This window comes from Spea bombifrons, chromosome 12 (genome assembly GCF_027358695.1).
Source record: "Spea bombifrons isolate aSpeBom1 chromosome 12, aSpeBom1.2.pri, whole genome shotgun sequence".
Classification (NCBI taxonomy): domain Eukaryota; kingdom Metazoa; phylum Chordata; class Amphibia; order Anura; family Pelobatidae; genus Spea; species Spea bombifrons.
This window is the reverse complement of record NC_071098.1, coordinates 17,592,664-17,613,374: the sequence shown is the minus strand read 5'-3', so window position 1 is coordinate 17,613,374 and position 20,711 is coordinate 17,592,664. Positions and strand designations below refer to the sequence as shown.

The 20,711-nt window shown below is 43.3% G+C and overlaps 1 protein-coding gene across 1 annotated transcript in view; it reads right to left on the bottom strand.

Moving 5' to 3' along the window:
* Positions 1 to 8,923: 8,923 nt before the first annotated feature.
* ARHGEF12 (Rho guanine nucleotide exchange factor 12) overlaps positions 8,924 to 20,711 on the bottom strand; it is an 81,280-nt gene continuing 69,492 nt past the window's right edge. Inside the window, exons 32-38 of the mRNA XM_053451503.1 lie at positions 19,308 to 19,406; positions 18,656 to 18,735; positions 18,315 to 18,509; positions 14,883 to 15,239; positions 14,564 to 14,802; positions 11,362 to 11,434; positions 8,924 to 10,677 (exon numbers count right to left, since the gene is read on the bottom strand). Coding sequence (XP_053307478.1) covers positions 10,646 to 10,677; positions 11,362 to 11,434; positions 14,564 to 14,802; positions 14,883 to 15,239; positions 18,315 to 18,509; positions 18,656 to 18,735; positions 19,308 to 19,406 — 1,075 coding nt within the window. The 3' untranslated portion in view covers positions 8,924 to 10,645. The remainder of the gene's footprint in view (positions 10,678 to 11,361; positions 11,435 to 14,563; positions 14,803 to 14,882; positions 15,240 to 18,314; positions 18,510 to 18,655; positions 18,736 to 19,307; positions 19,407 to 20,711) is intronic.

Sequence of the window (20,711 nt, the reverse complement as noted above, 5' to 3'; positions counted from 1 at the left end):
AGAATTCACAATAGTTATGCTTCAGATAGGTGATTTTAAATAATGTTTGTTGGGTGTGTGATTATCTTTTGCTTTGTTGTATATTCGTGTTGATCATTTCAGCATCCCAAAATCTGGATTTGCATGCTTCTTTGTGTGTAATTGTAGGTCCCGACCAGACTTTATGATTAAGCAGCCCTGCTACTGAACAGGTAGTTCCGTTGATTCAGCTCCTTGGTAAGCAATATGGTCATGCAATAGTGGTGGGTTAAGCAATATGTGGCCATATACTGTAGTGTGATAGAACACATGCTTCAGGTAGGTGCCTTTAAATGTGTATGTGCCAGTTTCTTAGTTTTTTGTGTTGGTAATTTCAGCACCACCCCAAAGATTGTAACCTTTGTTTTAGATTTTTGGAGTAGCATAAAAACAACATGCTCTGATAATGCTTTTCTGGTTAATAACAGTCTTTCCGAAATCAGGTTCTCAATTTCAACATTTCATATTTAAGACCCCTCAAATGTACAGTAGACGGCTGCCAACCTGTATTTAATCTAACCCCCTCACCGAATATACAAGGAGCAAGGAGACATATCTCTTCTTGACTCCAAAATAACAATATGATTTTTCACTGGATCAACAAGTTGTGGTTGAGGTTGGTACAGCGACATAATTATAACAAGCAAAGGATGGCCATAAAGTTGTGCTAAGTCTTGGACAAGACCAGGGACTGATTAAGGTCTGAGTCATTACAAAAACAGACAGACTAGATGGTTCATATCTGCTGTCAAATTCTGTGATTTTGTTGGACCAAGTGTAACAATGGATCTTTACTAAGCAGTCCCTTAATGCTTTCCAAACCTAAAGAACTTTGTGTTAATTTAAAAAACATTGAAAACTCCTTGGCCACCATTTTTGCAGTTGTCTCCAAATCATGATCCCCAGTCTGTCATATGGCGATCTGTGGTGAGGGACACCCAATTGGAAGACAGCCAAGAAGCCCTCATTGACAACTGGTGGTCTGTTAACTCCAAAGAAGGGATTCATCAACATGACTGGCAATAGATACTGTGATATCTAGGGATGAAGTACTAGTTCTATCTTCACAGCAGGAAGGTCTGGTGTGGATACATGTGTGCTAGTTCCCAAGACCCACAACTGAGGGCTACCATAAAACCAAAGATGGGCATGACAACCCATAGCAACACTTATGTCTAAGTAGCTGAAAAACTGTGCTCCACAATGCCAATCTCTTGTTTAAAGCGCAAGCCCTGGTAACTCCAACTGCTGGCATGGTGCCAGTGATAACTTTTGAAAGAGGGAGTCTGGTAAGCAGAGGGGCACACAAGTGTCCAGTTCAAAAAGAAGATAAATGTATGCCATACCTGCAGGATCAGTGTCCAGGACTGGGCCGACGGTACAGATGCGTAGGTGGATCAGGGTGAAGAGCAGGCATGGCAAATGGGGATAGAAACAAGTATACAAGTATACAAATGAAACATACAGGGTAGCTCTAGGATCTGACACTGATGTAAATATGTGAAAGTTTATCACATGACCATAAGATGTCAGCATGTCATCACACAAAAAGTGGTCAGGAGGTTTTGAAAGAAAGTCTATTCTGTAACCTTGATAGACAGGAGCCATTGATCTGAGTTAATCTTGCACTTAAGATGAGCTCAGTATAGACCAGACCTATGTATTCAGATTTGTATGAATTGCAAATTTAGGGGTTCATACAAAGCCACAAAAACAGGCCAGGCACCCACGAAGCAAGCGAAAACTAAGCAAAAAGCTCAGAAGTTTGTTCTGAAATTCAGTGACCCTTTTACTCACGCTCATTCTTGTTCACTCTCTCTCTAAACGTTTCCCTATATTCCCTGCTAACCACCACTGCTTCGGCATCTTCCTGTTGTTCATCTCCTGTCTTCTATCTTCATGTTCGATTGGAGGATTGGACATAACCTGCCAAAATGATAGCACTTCTGGTGACGTCCTCTTCCCTGATCCTCCACTTGGGGACAGATGTCACCATGATTTTGGTGGAAGTTCACCTTAGGGCCCCGCAACTTTGGTGAAAGTTCATGCTAGGTTATGCCCGATCCTCCAGAGGACTAACAAACTTAGAAAGCATGAGAGAATGAATGTCGGTGCCAAGCAACAAATTAAAAATGACCCCCCCCCTGATTCTCATTAGAACGTAATTTCATTACCCAAAAACAAACGAGCCAAGAAAGAACGGAAAAATTGGTATGAATCAATTTTTGGTCCATGTGCACCTGTCTAGTATGGACATGGAGTCATGAACAATTAGAGGAGATGATTAGAGTGCCCTACGCCCTTAGCTGCAGGGCTTATTGCTGAGTCGAGACCATCTATGTTCCCTATTATATTATACACACATTTTAGAAAAAACTACCCAATATGCATTCAGCAGGGAAATGTATCAACTTGTTCTGCACAGGATCTACATAATTATTTCTTGTCAATGTTGCTCACATGTCGTTAAGTGTTTTGTTGATCAGTTTGGGTGAAAAAAATCTAATTCGGTCAGATAATGCTGACCTTGCCATAGACTGCCAACAATTTTAACTTCCATGAAATTAAGTTTCAATATAGATATCTCTAAAACAATTACCCAATACAATTGTACTGGTTGACAAACATTTTGGCCAGGAAAGGTATTCAGCTGTACACATTATAATTTCAACAGTGAGGACAGCGAGGGGAGTCAAAGAAATAGTTTTCCCTTTTAGGGCAAAACTAGTTAAATGGTTTTTGTGTACCTTGCAAATAGTATTAAATTCAGAAAAGGTACACAAACGGAAATAATTAAATTAATCGGGTCTATTCACTAAGTTTTTAGGAGAGCTCTGGCTCAACTCCTTGATATCACTATACACTGATCAGCCATAACATTATGACAACCCGCCTAATATTGTGTAGGTCCCCCTTTTTGCCGCCAACGCATCAACTTTGAAGACGAAACGTTCGCTTGCTGCATAATATATCCTAACCACTGACAGTTGCCATGATAAGATTATCAGTGTTATTCACTTCACTTGTCAGTGGTCATAATCTTATGGCTGATCAGTGTTTATTATGAAGGTCCAACCCCAGGTGTTTGGTTGGCCTTGTGCAACGTATACCTGAATCCGGGAGATTAACAGATTACATTTTGCATTAAACAGGGCCCACTCAATCTCTTTTTTTTTTGCTTGAGAAATTTGCCAGTGTTAGCCCTTCATAATTTTTAAGTAAAGAGGTTGAATGCAAAGCTCTCCTGCCATCTCACACTTTATTGAATAGACCCCAACAGACGTGTTTTTCCAGCTTTAATAGCTATGTAATAGAGCAAATTCACTTATTGAATACTAGTTTTACAATTTTGGGAACACATTATTTTCAGAATACATCAAAGCAAAGAAGCTCTGAGTTAATTAGAAGACATGTACCTAGCAGTTATTTTTCTAGCAAAAGATGTAACGGTGTGTTTATTCTTAGTGTAGGGGACAGCTCACGCATGGGGCGGCAAAGACAGTTTCAAACAGGTTTCCAACGTAAAAGCGTGTTTATTTAGATGTTGTAGTCACAGAGCACCTTGTAAACAAAACAAACTATAAGCCTGTCCGGCTCTAACTAAACAGCAGGATACCTCTCTAGCAGCCTAAGGTCTGACGCAAAGCAAAGTAACCAGTTTTGTATGGGGTAAAGCTTCATACCTGGTGGGCTGCAGCGCTGGCTGTAGCTGCTCCTTCATTCAGGTTCTCCCTTTCCCTGCAAACCTAACAGCCCTCTCTTATAAGGCTTCCTCCCCAGTAACGAGCTTAGGAAGCCTCACCTGAGAGCACCTGGGTTTGCTACCATGCCTGGCTGAGGTAACCAGGTGAGATATACATCCCATCAACCACTCTCCCATACACTTTACCACATATCCCCCCCGTCGACTCCAGACCAGAGGTCTGGACAGCGTCAGCAACCATACAGTACACCCTGGACAACGCATCCGCATTCCCATGTAACTTCCCTGGTCTATGCTCCACTGTAAATCTAAAATTTTGCAAGGAGAGAAACCATCTGGTCACTCTTGCATTCCTCTCCTTATTCTGTTTCATCCATGCCAGAGGAGCATGGTCAGTCACCAACACGAATTCCCTGCCCAGGAGATAATATCTCAGAGACTCCAACGCCCACTTGATGGCGAGACACTCCCTTTCCACTATGGCATAATTTTCCTCGGCTGGGGTCAGTTTCCTACTCAGGTACAGCACTGGGTGTTCTTCCCCATTAACCACTTGTGACAAAACTGTCCCCAAACCTCTAGCAGACGCGTCTGTCTGAACCAGAAACGGTTTCCTAAAATCAGGGGAAACGAGCACTGGCTGGTCACACAGGGCAGACTTCAGACTCTGAAAAGCCCTTTCTGCCTCGGGGTTCCACTTTACCATCACTGACTTACCACCCTTTGTTAAGTCTGTCAATGGTGTGGCCATGGAGGCAAAATTGGGCACGAACCGACGGTAGTACCCGGTTATGCCAAGGAAAGCCCTCACTTGTTTCTTTGTTACTGGCCTAGGCCAGTTCTGTATTGCCTCAATCTTATTGATCTGGGGTTTAACCAGCCCCCTACCAATGATATAACCCAGGTATCTTGCTTCCTCCAGACCCACTGCACATTTTTCAGGGTTTATGGTTAGGCCTGCATCACTAATGGAGTCTAACACGCCCTATACCTTACCGAGGTGACTTTTCCAGTCAGACGAAAAAATTACCACATCGTCCAGGTAAGCAGCGGCATAATCACGATGTGGTCTCAAAATCAGATCCATCAGCCTCTGAAAGGTAGCAGGGGCCCCATGTAACCCAAATGGCATCACAACATACTGGAACAGGCCCTCTGGAGTGGAAAAGGCAGTCTTCTCTTTAGCCTCCTCAGTTAACGGTATCTGCCAATAGCCCTTTGTAAGGTCAAGTGTTGTAATGTACCTTGCCTTCCCAAGCCTCTCAACCAGTTCATCCACTCGGGGCATGGGGTACGCATCAAACTTTGAGACCTCATTTAATCTCCTGAAGTCATTACAGAACCTCCACGTCCCGTTGGGCTTTGGGATTAGCACTATGGGGCTTGACCATTCACTAGTAGATTCCTCAATAACACCTAATTCACGCATGCGCCTGACCTCCGTGGATACCGCCTCTCTACGGGCTTCTGGTATCCTGTATGGCTTCAGGTTCACTTTACTGTGAGGCTCAGTTTTAATATGGTGTTTTATGAGGTGGGTACGGCCCGGTATGTCTGAAAACTTGCGTCTGTTTTCCTGCAGGAACTCCCTCACCTCCTGCTTCTGGGGCACTGACAGTGCCTCTCCTATTGTTACTGGGGGAACTGGTTGCCCCACTTCTTTGACCCCTGCCTGGGTCGCCCCCAAAGACTCCCGCTCTTTCCACGGCTTGATCAGGTTTACGTGGTAAACCTGGAAGGGTTTTCTCCTGCCCGGTTGATGGACCTTGTAGTTCACCTCACTCATCTTCTCTACAACCTCATAGGGACCCTGCCACTTGGCTAAAAACTTACTTTCGACGGTGGGCACTAAAACCAGGACCCTGTCCCCAGGATTAAAGGCCCTCAACCTGGCAGATCTGTTATAAATTCTGCTCTGGGCCTCCTGCGCTCTTTGCAGATGCGTTTTAACTATAGGCATCACCGTCGCTATTCGCTCCTGCATCTGAGCCACATGTTCAATAACACTCTTATATGGGGTGGCCTCGGTCTCCCAAGTTTCTTTGGCAATATCTAACAAACCCCGTGGATGTCGGCCATAGACTAACTCAAAGGGGGAAAACCCTGTAGACGCTTGGGGCACCTCCCGGATAGAGAACATGAGGTAGGGTAATAGACAGTCCCAATCCCGACCATCCCTTTCTACCACCTTTTTTAGCATATGCTTTAGGGTTTTGTTAAACCTCTCCACTAACCCGTCTGTTTGAGGGTGGTACACTGAGGTACGGAGGTGAGTGATTTTAAACAACTTACACAGGTCTTTCATGACCCGCGACATAAAGGGCGTACCCTGGTCAGTAAGAATTTCTTTAGGGATCCCTGTGCGAGAGAACATGTAAAACAACTCCCTAGCAATATTTTTGGAGGCCATGTTTCTTAAGGGTACCGCCTCTGGGTACCGGGTAGCATAATCCAAGACAACCAAAATGTATTGGTGTCCCCTAGCAGATTTGACAATGGGCCCTACCAAATCCATGGCAACTCTCTCAAATGGTACTTCAATGATGGGAAGTGGCACCAAGGGGCTACGGAAGTGTGGTGTTGGGGCACTCTTCTGGCATGTGGGGCATGACTCACAATACCTTTTTACTTCTTCATATACCCCAGGCCAATAAAACCTTTGGAGGACCCTCTCTTGTGTTTTATTAGTCCCCAAGTGCCCCCCAAACACATGGTTATGGGCTATGTCCAGCACCAGGTGTCGGTATGGTTTTGGCACCAGAAGCTGTTCCACAATTTCCTTGTTAACTTTGGTGACCCGGTACACTAGATCCCCATTCATGGCAAAATGCGGAAATTTCTGGTCAGCTTCGGGTTCCTGTGGTACCCCATTTACTACCGTGACATTTGCCCGTGCAGTTCCCAGAGTGGGGTCTCTCACTTGCTCGGTCCCGAAGTTACCCCGAGACATTTCTAAATCTAAGACCTGTTGGCCGGGTAGGGAAGTTTCTTCTTCTTCCTCCCCAGCTAACACCTGCAAGGGGAAAGAATCTTCACTATACATTTCAGGTGGGCCTAGATCCTTTTCATCATGCCCCTTACTGGTATCATTGTTCCCAATGGCCGTCTCACCTGACCCATTATTTACAGGGAGGGTTACAGACTCTGCCGGAGTTTGTTCCCCAGCTGCAGAAACGTTCCCCCTTCTCCACAACTCCCAGAACAAGGGGAAATCGCGGCCTAAAATAACCGCATGCATAAGTCTTTTTACAACTCCGACTTCGTAGGTCACAGTTCCAGATGGGGTCACCAACTTAATGGGGGCCACAGGGTAAGCTACAATATCCCCGTGGATGCATAGCACTCTTATGTGCTTGTTCGGCACGTAGTCCATAGTCACAAGGCCAGCCCGAACCAAAGTCACCAGGCTACCCGAGTCCAAAAGTGCCTTCACGGAGCAGTCACCTATCTTCACCATACAAAAATGCGGCTCAGTCTCTGATTCTGGAATGGCTGCACAAACAGGTTCTGCAAACAGGGACTGACGCCGACTAGCGTCACCCACCATGGGCTCTGAGTTAAGAGGGCAATAGGCGGCTATGTGTCCCCACTCATGGCACCTCCAGCACTGGGGGGTCCCTGGCCTCCTTAGTAGGGAGCCCTTTCTAGGATTGTGGGGTCCCAGGGGTTCAGGATCAGTCTTTTGCCCTTGCCCAAACTCTAGAGCCCTGCTCTCTCTCACATTTTTCCATACACCTCCAGCTGGAACTCTCTTACCCAAAGATGTCGCGGGTCTGACAGTCTTGGAAGGTGTTGGTGCCGCAGGGACCTCACGGAGGAAGTCCTCGGTTGCTATGAACCTTTCCACCATGTTGACAAGCTGCTCAGCAGTTCTGGGGTCTCCATGCCCAACCCACCGTTGTAGCTCCGCCGGGAGGGCGCGGAGGTAGTGGTCCACTACCACCTTTTCCACAATCTGGGCTGGAGTAGTGGATTCTGGTTCCAGCCACTTGCGTACAAGATGAATCAGATCATACATCTGGGACCTGGCAGGCTTGTCCATGGTGTATTTCCAACAGTGGACTCTCTTGGCCCGAACAGCGGGCGTAACACCCAGGCGAGCAAGGATCTCCATTTTTAGTTTTGTAAAGTCCCGGACATCCTGCTCCCCGAGGTCATAGTAGGCCTTTTGCGGTTCACCAGTCAGGAAGGGTGCAATCACTTCTGCCCACTCTGCAACTGGCAGTCTCTCTCTCTCCGCCACTCTCTCAAATACGGTGAGGTATGCCTCAACGTCGTCGTCGGGTGTCATTTTTTGTAAGCCCCGCTGAACGGCCCTCCTCACGTTAACAGTCTCAAGGGGGCTTGCCTCCACTTGTTGGGGCTGAGCCACCACAGTCTCTCTGAGCGCAGCAATCTGCTCCATTAACAGGCGATTCGTTTCCTGTTGTTGGGCCATAGTCTGCTGTTGCGCATGTTGCTGGGCGTGAAAAGCCTCTGCATGAAACTTCCGTTGCTGTTCCAAGGCCTGCTCATGTCTCAGGTTAGCCTGTATCAGCTGCTTTATCACTTCCTCCATTGTGCCGGATGGGCCTTACAGTGCTGCAGCCTTCACTCCGGACATATGCTTCCGGCCCTTTAAATGTCCACAAAATTCAGATGCTGTGTTTTGTCCTGCCGTTGCTCCTAGCACCACTGTGCCCGCATTCTCCACCAATTGTAGGGGACAGCTCACGCATGGGGCGGCAAAGACAGTTTCAAACAGGTTTCCAACGTAAAAGCGTGTTTATTTAGATGTTGTAGTCACAGAGCACCTTGTAAACAAAACAAACTATAAGCCTGTCCGGCTCTAACTAAACAGCAGGATACCTCTCTAGCAGCCTAAGGTCTGACGCAAAGCAAAGTAACCAGTTTTGTATGGGGTAACGCTTCATACCTGGTGGGCTGCAGCGCTGGCTGTAGCTGCTCCTTCATTCAGGTTCTCCCTTTCCCTGCAAACCTAACAGCCCTCTCTTATAAGGCTTCCTCCCCAGTAACGAGCTTAGGAAGCCTCACCTGAGAGCACCTGGGTTTGCTACCATGCCTGGCTGAGGTAACCAGGTGAGATATACATCCCATCAACCACTCTCCCATACACTTTACCACATTAGCAAAATATAAAATCACACATTTTTCATTAAAGTAGATGTATATTTCAAGGGAATGAATCAAAAGAACTAGAGATTGTGTAAGCTTATTTAATATCATAATATTACTCCCCCAACCTCCCCAAAAATATCTTTAAATGAGAGATATTTTATTACAGATACATACAACCTTTTAGGCTATAATGCATAGAAAGCTATGTCACATACATACATACATCTGGACAATTTTATCATTTAGACAACCATCCATTATTATAAAAATCCAGGATATAAATGTTAAGAATTTTCTTGCAAAGAATACTCACAAATCTTGGTTTTAGCTGCTGTTGTTAACAATACATTACTGATGTACACAGTGAATATTGTGAATTTTGTTTTTAAATATTAAAAAATAATCAGGATGCATAAATCTCCCTTTAATGTGAAAACACAGCTAAGTAAGCTGCGGATCACCGGTCCCATGAGTGCAAAGACTTGTGCTAGTCCATTCTCCAATCATTCTAGTCCAGCTACGTCAGCATCTAATTGGCTACAGAACCCAGAGCTCCATCTTTTGTGCTAGCTAAAGTAGTGTGTGTATACAATGTTAATTTACTAGTGTATTGATTAAGATAGCTAAACATGATATTGGCTGTTAGTAATTTGCACAATGAGAGCTGGAGGACTTGGCAGCATCTCTGTATGAGTATGTTTGAAACTTATGTTTTACATTAACTGGTGCAAAAGCATCATAACTAAACCATCACAGACACTAACACATGATTGTAGCTTCGCATAATCTGTTAGCCTGCAATGCTGCTTTTTGCATGGGCACCAAACATGCAGCAGCTCTCTGGCTGACAACACCACACTCAATTTGCAAGAAGGCTTCAGACAGAAAAACTATAAAAGTTCACTAAATGGCACATAATTTGTTTTGTGCTATGAAAAAAATGGAGCAAATAGACATTTTCTGGTCCCCAAATAACTTTTTAAGCAGAAACATTTGAGACTGCTGGCGCTGCAGCTGCATTCCTGCAAACAGTCTGGTAGTAGCATAACAGTCAGTAGTACAGAGGGTGGTGGCAGTGTTGAACAAGATATTAGCTGGTAGATGCGGAACAGCAGGTGTGATAAATTGCCTTTAGATTTCTTGCCAGCCGAAATATCGTATGTTGCGTGGAAAGAGGTACAAACTATTGCCTAAATCATGGCACTGTCAAAGCAAACAGAGTTGAGCAATCACACAACTATTTTACTGGCCTAAGATTAATTTCTGGTGCAAACTAGAAAGCTGCAGTGCCTGGATTGCTCCCCACTGTTATCAGGAATTTTTCCCTGTGTGCTAAAGGATAAGCATGTACATATAATCTTGTTGACTGGCAAAAACATGCTTATCGAAAACTGACCTACCCGTACAACAAGAGCAAAATCCAAAAGGACAAACATGATCAACCACCTCTGCAAAACCTAGCCTGAGTATATGCGCTTGTTTCAGTCAAATCCTTGTAGGAAAAGAGTTACTGTTAGCATGGCCCACCTAAACTAGGAAGAGATTAGAACAGTGTTTGCAACAATAAAACAAATACAATAAAACATGCCTTGCATCAAATAAATACATTTCTAATTCTTTTTTCACCTCTTACAAGGCTACATATGTTTTATATCCTATACACACACATCTGAACATTTGGTGTGAATCCTGTGCTGGGTAGTAAGCTGTATCGTGTTGCCGCGGGCTGAAGATATCCACGTTGGGAGGTGCGCAAGTACATTCCTCCAAACAGCTTCGATTCCACAAAACAGGGCGTAGATTGATTTAACCTTTATCTGTATGTAGCACTGCAATATCTATACAACAAAGACACAAAAAGGGTTATGTTTAGAAATTCTTCCATGCGACATATATAGATTAACTGATTCAAGATACCCCAACTCCTCTTTTGTCTGATATATTAGCTCTGTTAGAAACATTTTTGGAGTCAGCTATTTAGAATAACAAATGTGGTTATTGGTTGATTAAACCAATTAAAAAAAAAAAAATGCTCGTCCTTTTTAACCTTAAGAGTTAATTGCTCAGCTAGATACGTGGAACGTAGTGCCCTCTGGTAGACCAGGCCAATTTTGGTAGTTTTGTTATAGGTAGATTTAGACATTTTATGTGAAAGAAAAAATCTAGGCATTAAATACATTTTTTCAAATGCATAATTTCCTGCTCATAGAGATTGGATCATTTTCTTTAGGTAGCACGGCTAGTCTGCAATTTGCAGTACAGGGGTAGCCCTGCTTACCGTGTTTTTTTTTCCAACACATTTGTCTTTTTAGTAAAAAAGGAAATGTTGTATAGGTCAATACGAGTTGTTATCCAATTGGGACTTTACAAAAAGACATGTGGCTTGTTTATTTGGTACATGTTGTAGGAAGCACCCTTACATTAAGCTTTCTGTATGCCATCATTAGATAATTGACCTGTCAACATAATGACTTGTCCAGGAAGACCCAAGAGACCGAACGCCAAAAATGCGTAAAACATACCTGAATCTCCTCCTTCAGATAGGTCTTTAACAGTGAGTCTGTCATGTAGAGCACTGTAACGTCCTTCAAGTCCCTGCAAGACATCAAAGTTAAAAACATGCCCATATGAAATATAGGCTCTCAAGGCTTGTATCCATATTTTTCATTTTACAAATATTAATACAGAATCAATATTAACCTTGTAATATATCACTACCGTAGAGTTGATTCATATATATGTTATAAGTGACATATGTTTTAAGATCTAACAGGACAGATGCACTAACTCAACGGAGCAATTAATGAAACTATAATTTCTAATGAATACATGTTTTTATTGACTTGTGCTATTTCATAAACACATACCTACTGAAGGCAACTGGTGCCGCACAAAGAAACAACCGAAGCAGGGGTGTCAAACCCAACTGGGGTAAGGGCCAGTGTGGATCTACACAAAATTATTGAGGGCCGCAGATTTGCAAATAATATTGGTAATCAAATGAACGCTCTGTCAGCGAACAAAGGAAGATTTACTAGCCGATGTGTGGAGGCTCTCATCAAGAGAATGAGGAGTGCAGAGGTGTCCTGGAGAAGGTTTAAAGGGCCAAATGTGTCCCACACAAAAATAGACATTTTGTCACAATGACAAGTAGTATACACTAAAGTAAAAATGCTTGACTCTGACCAGGAGATGTGCATGATTCACAAAACTGCAGTGAAAATGCAATGTGCTACCGAGGGGAGCCAAGGTGTAGCACCAGAAAAACAATAAATTGGGACATGTTGCATTGAAGCACAGAGAGAAACGTGCATGTGAACCCAATGGTGTGTGTTTAACATATCATAATTAGGGCTGCAACTAACGATTATTTTAATAATCGATTAGTTGGCCGATTATTTTTTCGATTAATCGGATAAAAAATGCTATTTTTTTAATTTAAAATGTAATAAAAAACGTACAATTTACACTTTCATCTCTTTATTGCAATGGCCTCTCGCTATTCACCTTATTTTACTGACATAATAAAAGCTACAAGAACCCAAACACAATGTACAAAGTTATTGGTAAATATTAATTCATATGTTAACTATTTTTCATATTTAATAAAAACTGAGAAAAAAGCCTTGTTTATATTTTCTTTTATTTACCAAACTGCCCCCAATTAAGCACATCTGACCCCCAGATTGCCACTCTGCCCCATATATGGCTTATACCTCTTATATGCCAGAGATTCCACTGTGCCCCTGATATGCCTTATACTCCTTATATGCCAGTGATATCCAACTGAGCCCCCGATATACCTTTTACCCCCAGATATGTCTTATGCCCCCCTGATATGCCTTATATCTTCCAATATGCCACTCGCCCCTATTTATGCCTTATACCTCCCTATATGCCACTGTGCACCATGATATGCCACTCCGCTCCCCATAAATGCCCTGCACCACCCTGAAATTCTCCCTGATTCACACACTGCCTCCCCCAGATATGCCACTCTGAAATTCATTATACCCCCCATACACCACTCTGCCTCCTCCCCTCTCCCATACTCCCTTCTGCCTCCCCCCCTCCCATACACCACTTTGCCTCCTCCCCCCTCCCATACACCACTCTGGCTCCTCCCCCTCCCATACACCACTCTGCCTCCTCCCCCTTCCATACTCCACTCTGCCTCCTCCCCCCTCCCATACTCCACTCTGCCTTCTCTGCTGTCAGCAACGGAGGTTCACAAGACACAAGGGAGCCGGGTAGAGAGGCAGAGTGGCGTATGGGAGGGGGAGGAGCCAGAGTGGTGTATGGGAGGGTGGCTCCCATACACCCCTCTGACTCCTCCCCCCTCCCGTACACCACTCTGCCTCTCTCCCGACTCCCTGGTATTTTGTGAACCTCCGTTGCTGACAGGCACTTTCACTGCAGCTTCATAGAAGCCTCAGCGTAAGTGAAGGGCAGTAACGGAGGCTGTCTGTGCGATGCAGACCCCCACCGGCTGACAGAGAGGATGATCCTCTGCAGGAGACCTTGATTCTCTGTCAGCCAGTGGGGGTCTGCACGATGCGCACAGACAGCCTCCGTTACTCACCTTCACTTACGCTGAGGCTTCTATGAAGCTGCAGTGAAAGTGCCTGTCAGCAACGGAGGCTCATAAAATCCCAGAGAGTCGGGAGAGAGGCAGAGCAGTGTATGGGAGGGGGGAGGGAGACGGAACTGAGAGACCGGCCAACAGTGAGTGGAAACCAGGTACCCTGCAGCGTTGCGGGGGATCTGGATTCTAGTGTTATAATCCGATCTCTGTTTGAGGCCGGATTATATAAGGATAAAATCGATAAAAATCGATTCGATAAAAATCGATTCGACTAATCGATAATGAAAATCGCTGACAACGATTTTCATTATCGATCATTATCGATTTTATCGATTAGTTGTTTCAGCCCTAATCATAATAGTAGATGGTTTATTTAAAGTCTACTTTTTAAGAAGGTTCTATACTTCTTAGCATGGTTATGACAAGGCTGCCTCTTGAATATACATAACATCAAATCTGTATTTTTACCAAATGACTTCTTCCAGGATGTCAAGTGATTTCAACATTGGGTTTGTTTGGCTTCCCAATAAATAATACTAAAGTAAAAGGATGGCCTTAAACTCTGTCACCGTAACCTGAACATATCACCTCAGGATGTGCTTTGATATTACAGGTTTCCGTGACCAAGACTATGTGTAAATGTATACTGCACAGTACTTAAAACGCAGAACCAGCCATGGCCTTGCCCTGTTATAAGAAGCACGAATGAATCAATATCTTTACGCAGTTTCATTGTAACCGCGTGTGCCATATTTGCTCGATTATAAGACAAGGGTGTTTTAAATTTTTTTTTTTTTTTTTTTTTTTTAGAGCAAATGCTCTGAAAAATATCCCTCATCTTATATTCGAGATAGTCTTCTAATCAGACCTCAAATAGAGGTCTGACTACAAGACTAAGATCCCGATCCCCCGACATCTGTGCGATGCATGCAGACAGACATTTAGAAAAGGCTTTTTCTTCATTTCAGAGAAAAGGAGCTGGTGACTTAACAGACAATGGATCTGAGCATTAGGAGAATAGGATAAAATTAAGTGTGCTATATGCATAGTGATCATAGCAAGTGTGTGGTAGATTGATACATAGGGTGTATATCAAAGAAAGGGAAAAAAAGATATAGTTTTGTAGTTATGTAGCTCACCCTCAAATGATGGAGATCTGACTCAATTTTTGAGATGTAACCGAGCATCTGGCTAAACACCTCAGAAGACCACACAGGCCAAAGGTGTTCATTAAGTTGTGACTCTAGCCTGTCTGCACCATGTGAAGATGGTAGATCGTCAGGAAAACGGCACTGCGTGTGGAAGTCAGAAATGGTAAATTCGTCATCTGTTGAGCTCTCCTGAACCCCCTCATAATCATCCAGGATAAGGTATTTTCCTGCAATCAAAGTAAGCACTGGATTATGTTTAGAACACAAACATCAGTGTAGGCATTTCAAGTTTAGATTACCCACTCACCTGAATTTTGTAATTGTGTTCCTTCTGTGTGTTTTTCTTTTCTCTTATCCCCTTCTTTATTGGGTTCCAGAGCATCAAAGAACTCTTCGCCTCCATCATCTTTGACTGGCCCAAATAACCCTGTGCTACTCAATTCACATTGTATGTCTACATCTGGCTGCTGCAGGGGTGCCGCGTCACTTAAATAATGAACTCTGCTTCCCCCTTGTTGGTAATTCTGGCTTGATAAATGCTGCATGGTCTCACTCTGTAGTGGCTGGTCCCTCAACTTTCTACTGCAAAAGCAGTGGAAGTTTTCAGCTTCTTCCTTTTGAAGGAGCATCAGCTGCTGCACCAGCAACTGTTTCAGTAATCTAACTGCAAAAGAAACAAATGGAAGTCTAACCAACAAGCAAAGCAGTATCTTACACATATTCATACATTGATTTTTCATTGGGGCTTCTGAAGCAGGGCCGGCCCTACAATGGAGCCGACTGGGGCAATTGCCCCAGGCGGCACTTTAGAAGGGGCGGCACTTTGCCGCCCCAAGCGTTTTTTTTTTTTTGTTTTGAAGCGGAGGAGAGAGAGAGGGGCGCCGAGTAGTTTTCGCTTACCCGCTCGGCGCCTCTCTCTCTCCTCTGCGGCGAGTCTCCCTGTTCAGTCTCGGTGACGGCTTGTAATGATGAGCGCCGGAAGTGGCGTCAATTTCCGGCGCTCAGCATTACAAACCGGCACCGTGGCAGAGCAGGGAGACTCGCCGGCAGGACTCTTTAAAGGTAAGTACCGGGGGGGAATAATGGCGTCAGCGAAGTTTAAAATGCCGCCCCCCTTGGGGGCGGCATTTTAAACTTCGCCCCAGGCGGCGTTAAGTCTTCGGCCGGCCCCGTTCTGAAGGCTATGTTTTGTAATTCAATGTCTCCAAGGACAAGAATATGCTAAAAGTAGTAGTAAATGTCTGTTGCTTTGTAAGCTTTTAACACCCTTTTATTTACTCCAAGAGTGAACGCCTATCCTTTAACCCCTTGATGACAAGTGCTAGGCATTTCACAGAAAATCATACAGAAGAAGTACCTGGCACCTCATGGGGTTTATACAAGAAACCTCAAAAGTTGTTGCTGCAATATTGGAGCATTCAGGGACATGAAAAAATAGGGAGTAATGAAATTCACACTAATTAAAGACTGCAAATCTTTCAAACATGGAGGTGCCCTACTACTGGAAAGTAGGAAGTAATCCAACAGTGTTGCTAAAATGCCTTGATTCAAATGGTGGTACTTAAACTCTTTCCACGTACCACCAGCCTTTGCCACAAGTTTGTGGTAGTATTTTTTATTGTAAATAAAGTAATACCATAAACTTTGACTATCACTGTAGAATCAGTGATTGGAAAGTGTTAAAATGCCACCATTTGAAATACCCTGAAGTGTCTATTTTTAATGGGAGTTTGATGGGAGTAAATTGAATAGGCAGGGTTCAAAGATGTCAGAAATAGGACAAGGGCGCAGGATAAAATGCACATGTCCCAAAACAACCAGACAAACTAATGGGTGGTTATCAGTGTACTCAGGAGGTGTTGTTTCTTAGTAACCCTTAAACCCCTTAAGGACAGAGCTGTATTTTATTTTTTGTACCCTTCGTGACAATGGATGTTTTAAGATTTACGCTGTGCTCATGTTTAGTTGTAATTTTCTTCTCTCATTTACTGTACCCACACAGGTTATATATTGTTTATTGAAGAAGGGCTTATTTCCCCGCACTGTTATATTTTCATTGGAAACGGTAAAAGCGGGAAGAGTAGTAATTGGTCGTGTCTTAGCAGTTCTGTCTGGCAAGCCAGCTGCCCTTGCAGTTTAGTAGCGTTTTTCACTTTGGGGTGAAGATGGCCGAGAAACGTATGAATTGGACCAAAGAGGAACAGCATTCTGTTATATGCTTTTTGTGGGCAGAAGGTATGCCGGGAGTACAAATCTTAGCATGTGTGTAGGGCTGCAACAACTAATCGATAATAATTGATAATGAAAATCGTTGCCAACGAATTTCATTATCGATTAGTTGAATCGATTTTTATTGATTATAAAATGAGGGTTTTTTCAGAGCAAATGCTTTGAAAAATACCTCGTTTTATAATCCGTTTCAGTCTGACTCACAGCAGTTACTACTTACTAGTCCCTCCCTGCAGTCACTGCTGCAAGGAAGTACAGGGAGAAAGAAAGGGGCGGGGCCAATCGGCAGTGACTGCAGGGAGAAAGAAAGGGGGAGGGACAGGGAGAAAGAAAGGGGGAAGGACAGGGAGAAAGAAAGGGGGAGGGACCAAACTGCCAATTGGCCCCGCCCCATTTCCTGTAGCATCCACATGGCTCAGAACTCATCTGAGTATAAAATGAATATTTGGGCTGCTGAAAGTTAGGGGAGGTGGGGGTTAATTTAGGGGCAGTTATAGTTAATGGGGTGTTTAGGGTTAATTAAGGGGCAGTTATAGTTAATGGGGTGTTTAGGTTAATTTAGGGGCAGTTGTAGTTGATGGGGTCTTTAGGGTTAATTTAGGGGCAGTTGTGGTTGATGGGGTCTTCTCTTCAGGATTAATTAAATGCTGAGGACTGAGGGTTCATTTAATTAATTTAATAAAGTTAACTTAAGGTGCAGTTAGAGGTAAAGGGGTGCAAATCTAAATCCTGGGGGCAGTGAAGATTAACCCTGTATTTATTTATAAAAGTATTGTGTCTGTGAACAAGTCTGCAAATCTACGAGTGCACTATGGCATATCAGAAGGTATACCGCATACCTAGGGAGGACAGAGTGACATATCTGGGGGTATACTGGGGTATATAAGGCATACTTATACTAATATATACTAATATATATATATATATATATATACTAATATATATATATATATATATATATATATATATATATATATATTGTGTGGGTACAGTCAATGAGAAACAAGAAAATTACAGCTAAACACTACAGAAATGTTAAAACAGCCATTGTCAAAAAGGGTACAAAAAACATCCTGTCATGGGAATAAAATGATAAATTGCAAAAACAAACACTAAAAGCCTATTATGACTCAGACACAAGGGAAACTACTCCCAAGCAAACTTAGATTCCACTCAGTACCTACAACATGAAGACTAACCCCTAAAGGATGGAGGCAGTCTTAAATTTTCAGTTAGCGAGAAGAAAAGCTACACAGCCCTACAGTGTCTGAACAGCTACAGGTGATCACAAAAAGAAACCCTAGCACAGTCTGTTACACTAAGGGATCCCACCACAGGAATCAAAATTAGTTTAATGGGGCCATGGGGTTATGCTTCCAAAACACATCTCGAGTGTTAAGTGCCAGTTTTACAGGAACATACTATTACATCCACAAGTATTAAGCGATAACGCACCTGTATGACAGAAGACAGAAATACTTGGTTGGGCAGAGGAACCCTTTCTACTTACGGTTTCTGAGTGCATCCAGGGCACGGTGATGTTCTGTTGATGCGTGTGATGAAACAGGATAAGGGTTGTTGGTGGCCTCCGCTTGGTGCAGATTCTTTCTAAATGAGCCGTGCGTTGCAGGTTTTAAAAAGTAACTTCCAGGATTTGGAGGTAAAGTATCAGGCAAAACTGCGACCTCTCCACGTGTGGTTTTGTCTGTGCCAAACAGAAGAGCCCAAAATCAATTCTCCATCCACCCGTAAGTACATCCTCCAGTTAAGCAAGATCTCCATGCCTTTAAATTATTATTATTATTTTTTTTTAATAAACTAGACACTTAGTATCAAGAAAAGTACACTCACCTGAACTGAGCAAAACAGAGGGATTATCTTCAATATGTTCCGATACAACTTTAGGCTGTTCTCCACCTTCTTGTTCATCACTATAAGCAAGAAAAAAAAAAGATGGTGATCAAGCCGTTAACAGCCCAAAGGCAGCTTGTCTCTCACTAATCCATGCTTTTATGTTCCACCCTGCCACTACGTTACTGCATACATTGCTACATAACCATGCTATACATTCCCTATCTCCCTTCTCACAATAGCATAATGTTACTTTTTTTTTTTTTAAAGCACCTTATTTACTACATGCTATATTAATTTCTATAAGAACAGTTAGGCAACTACATTTATGCATATATCTTCCAAATGCATACAATATGGGCATAAAACAAAATGCCCATATTTTAGCTTCACAAATGGGAGTGTAGGAAGAAGGAAATGTGATAATTATTTAACTTAATATACCGGAACGTAAGACAATACCTACGACCATCAGTTTGTTCTCACACTTACAATAGCGGGCATTAGCCATTTCACCTTAACATTTTACTTGATGCTCTGACAGCCAACCTAACTTCCTTTTAAACTCATTAATCAAACATTCTTTCTTTCTTTTAGTATATGATAGTCATTCCCTGTCTGCCTCCACACCACTTTATTTAACTCTACTTACTCGCTGGTGATTCCAGATGGGGCAGTTGGTAGGGGAATTATTGGTCTATGATCCTCCACTTTCCACGTGTCAGCCATTTTTGTGATGAGGTCCTGCCAACTGAGTTAAGGAGAGAGTGTGGTGTTCTTCATAAATGCATGTTTCGTACTGCACTACCAAATAACTTATAGTTGTGTATATTCCCTTACATACGGTGTGAAGACTAGACATGTTATATAGCAAACAAAAAAAACAATACAGAAATAAAATATTTAGCAATACAAAGCATACTTGGGCAAGGCGTCATAAAATTCAAAAATGATTAATCAAGTTTTGATGCATCATTTAGAACCTTAAGGGATTTGGAAATTTCTGAAAAAGGTCTGCTTTAAAATTACTTCAACTAACCAATTTTGCATCCTGTTTTCAAAGGAAAATAAACCAATTGCATCAAAAGTTGAGTTTTTGAGAGCTGTTGAGACCTTTCCCACCACAATACCAGTTTGATTTTCACTATCAAAATGGATATTTTATGGTGGCCTTACATCCAACAAACATATATTTTGTGATATTTCCCACCACAAAGTACTTACATGTGTATGCAGTATAGATACAATAATGATTCGCTGGCAGTACCGTCTACCCGTCATATCACAACCAGCTGTTCCATCAGCACGGGTTCATGATTGAAACCCAATTTTTATATACCCTATTTGCTCGACGAGGTTTTTTTCAGAGCAAATGCTCTGACTATAGGTCTGAAATAGGTCTGACTATGAGACGACTAAGATCCAGATCCCCCGCAGCTGCAGGGGACCTGGATCCTCCTGTCTCACCCCCCCCGCCCCACTTACCGGTGCTTCTGAGTCCCCAGTGTGTAGCCGGGGCAGCGTGTAGATGTCTACGCGATTCGCGTAGACAACTTACGCTGCAGCGGGAAGGAGGTGTGGCTAGCAGCGGGAGAGTTCTCTCTTACAGTTCTCTCTGAAGGTCAGCACGATGGACGCAGACAACCCCCGCTGCTAGCCACACCTCCTTCCGACTGCAGCATAAGTTGTCTACGGGAATCGCGTAGCTCTACACGCTGCCCCGGCTACATGACAGGGGAGTCAGAAGCACTGGTAAGTTTGGAGGAGGGAGGGGGAGGAAGTGTTAAATGGGGGGCATAAGGCATTTCTGGAGGCAGAGTGTTCTATGAAATGCCTTTTAACCCCCTTAATGCCACTCTGCCTCCAGAAATGCCTTTTTAACTCTCTATACGCCACTCTGCCTCCTGAAATGCCATAAACCTCCCTATATGTCACTCTGCCCCATAATATGCCTTTTAACCCCCTTAATGACAGAGTGGCATATAGGGGGTATAAGGCATTTCTGGAGGCAGAGTGGCATATAGGGTTAAAAAGCACATCATGGGGCACAGTGGCA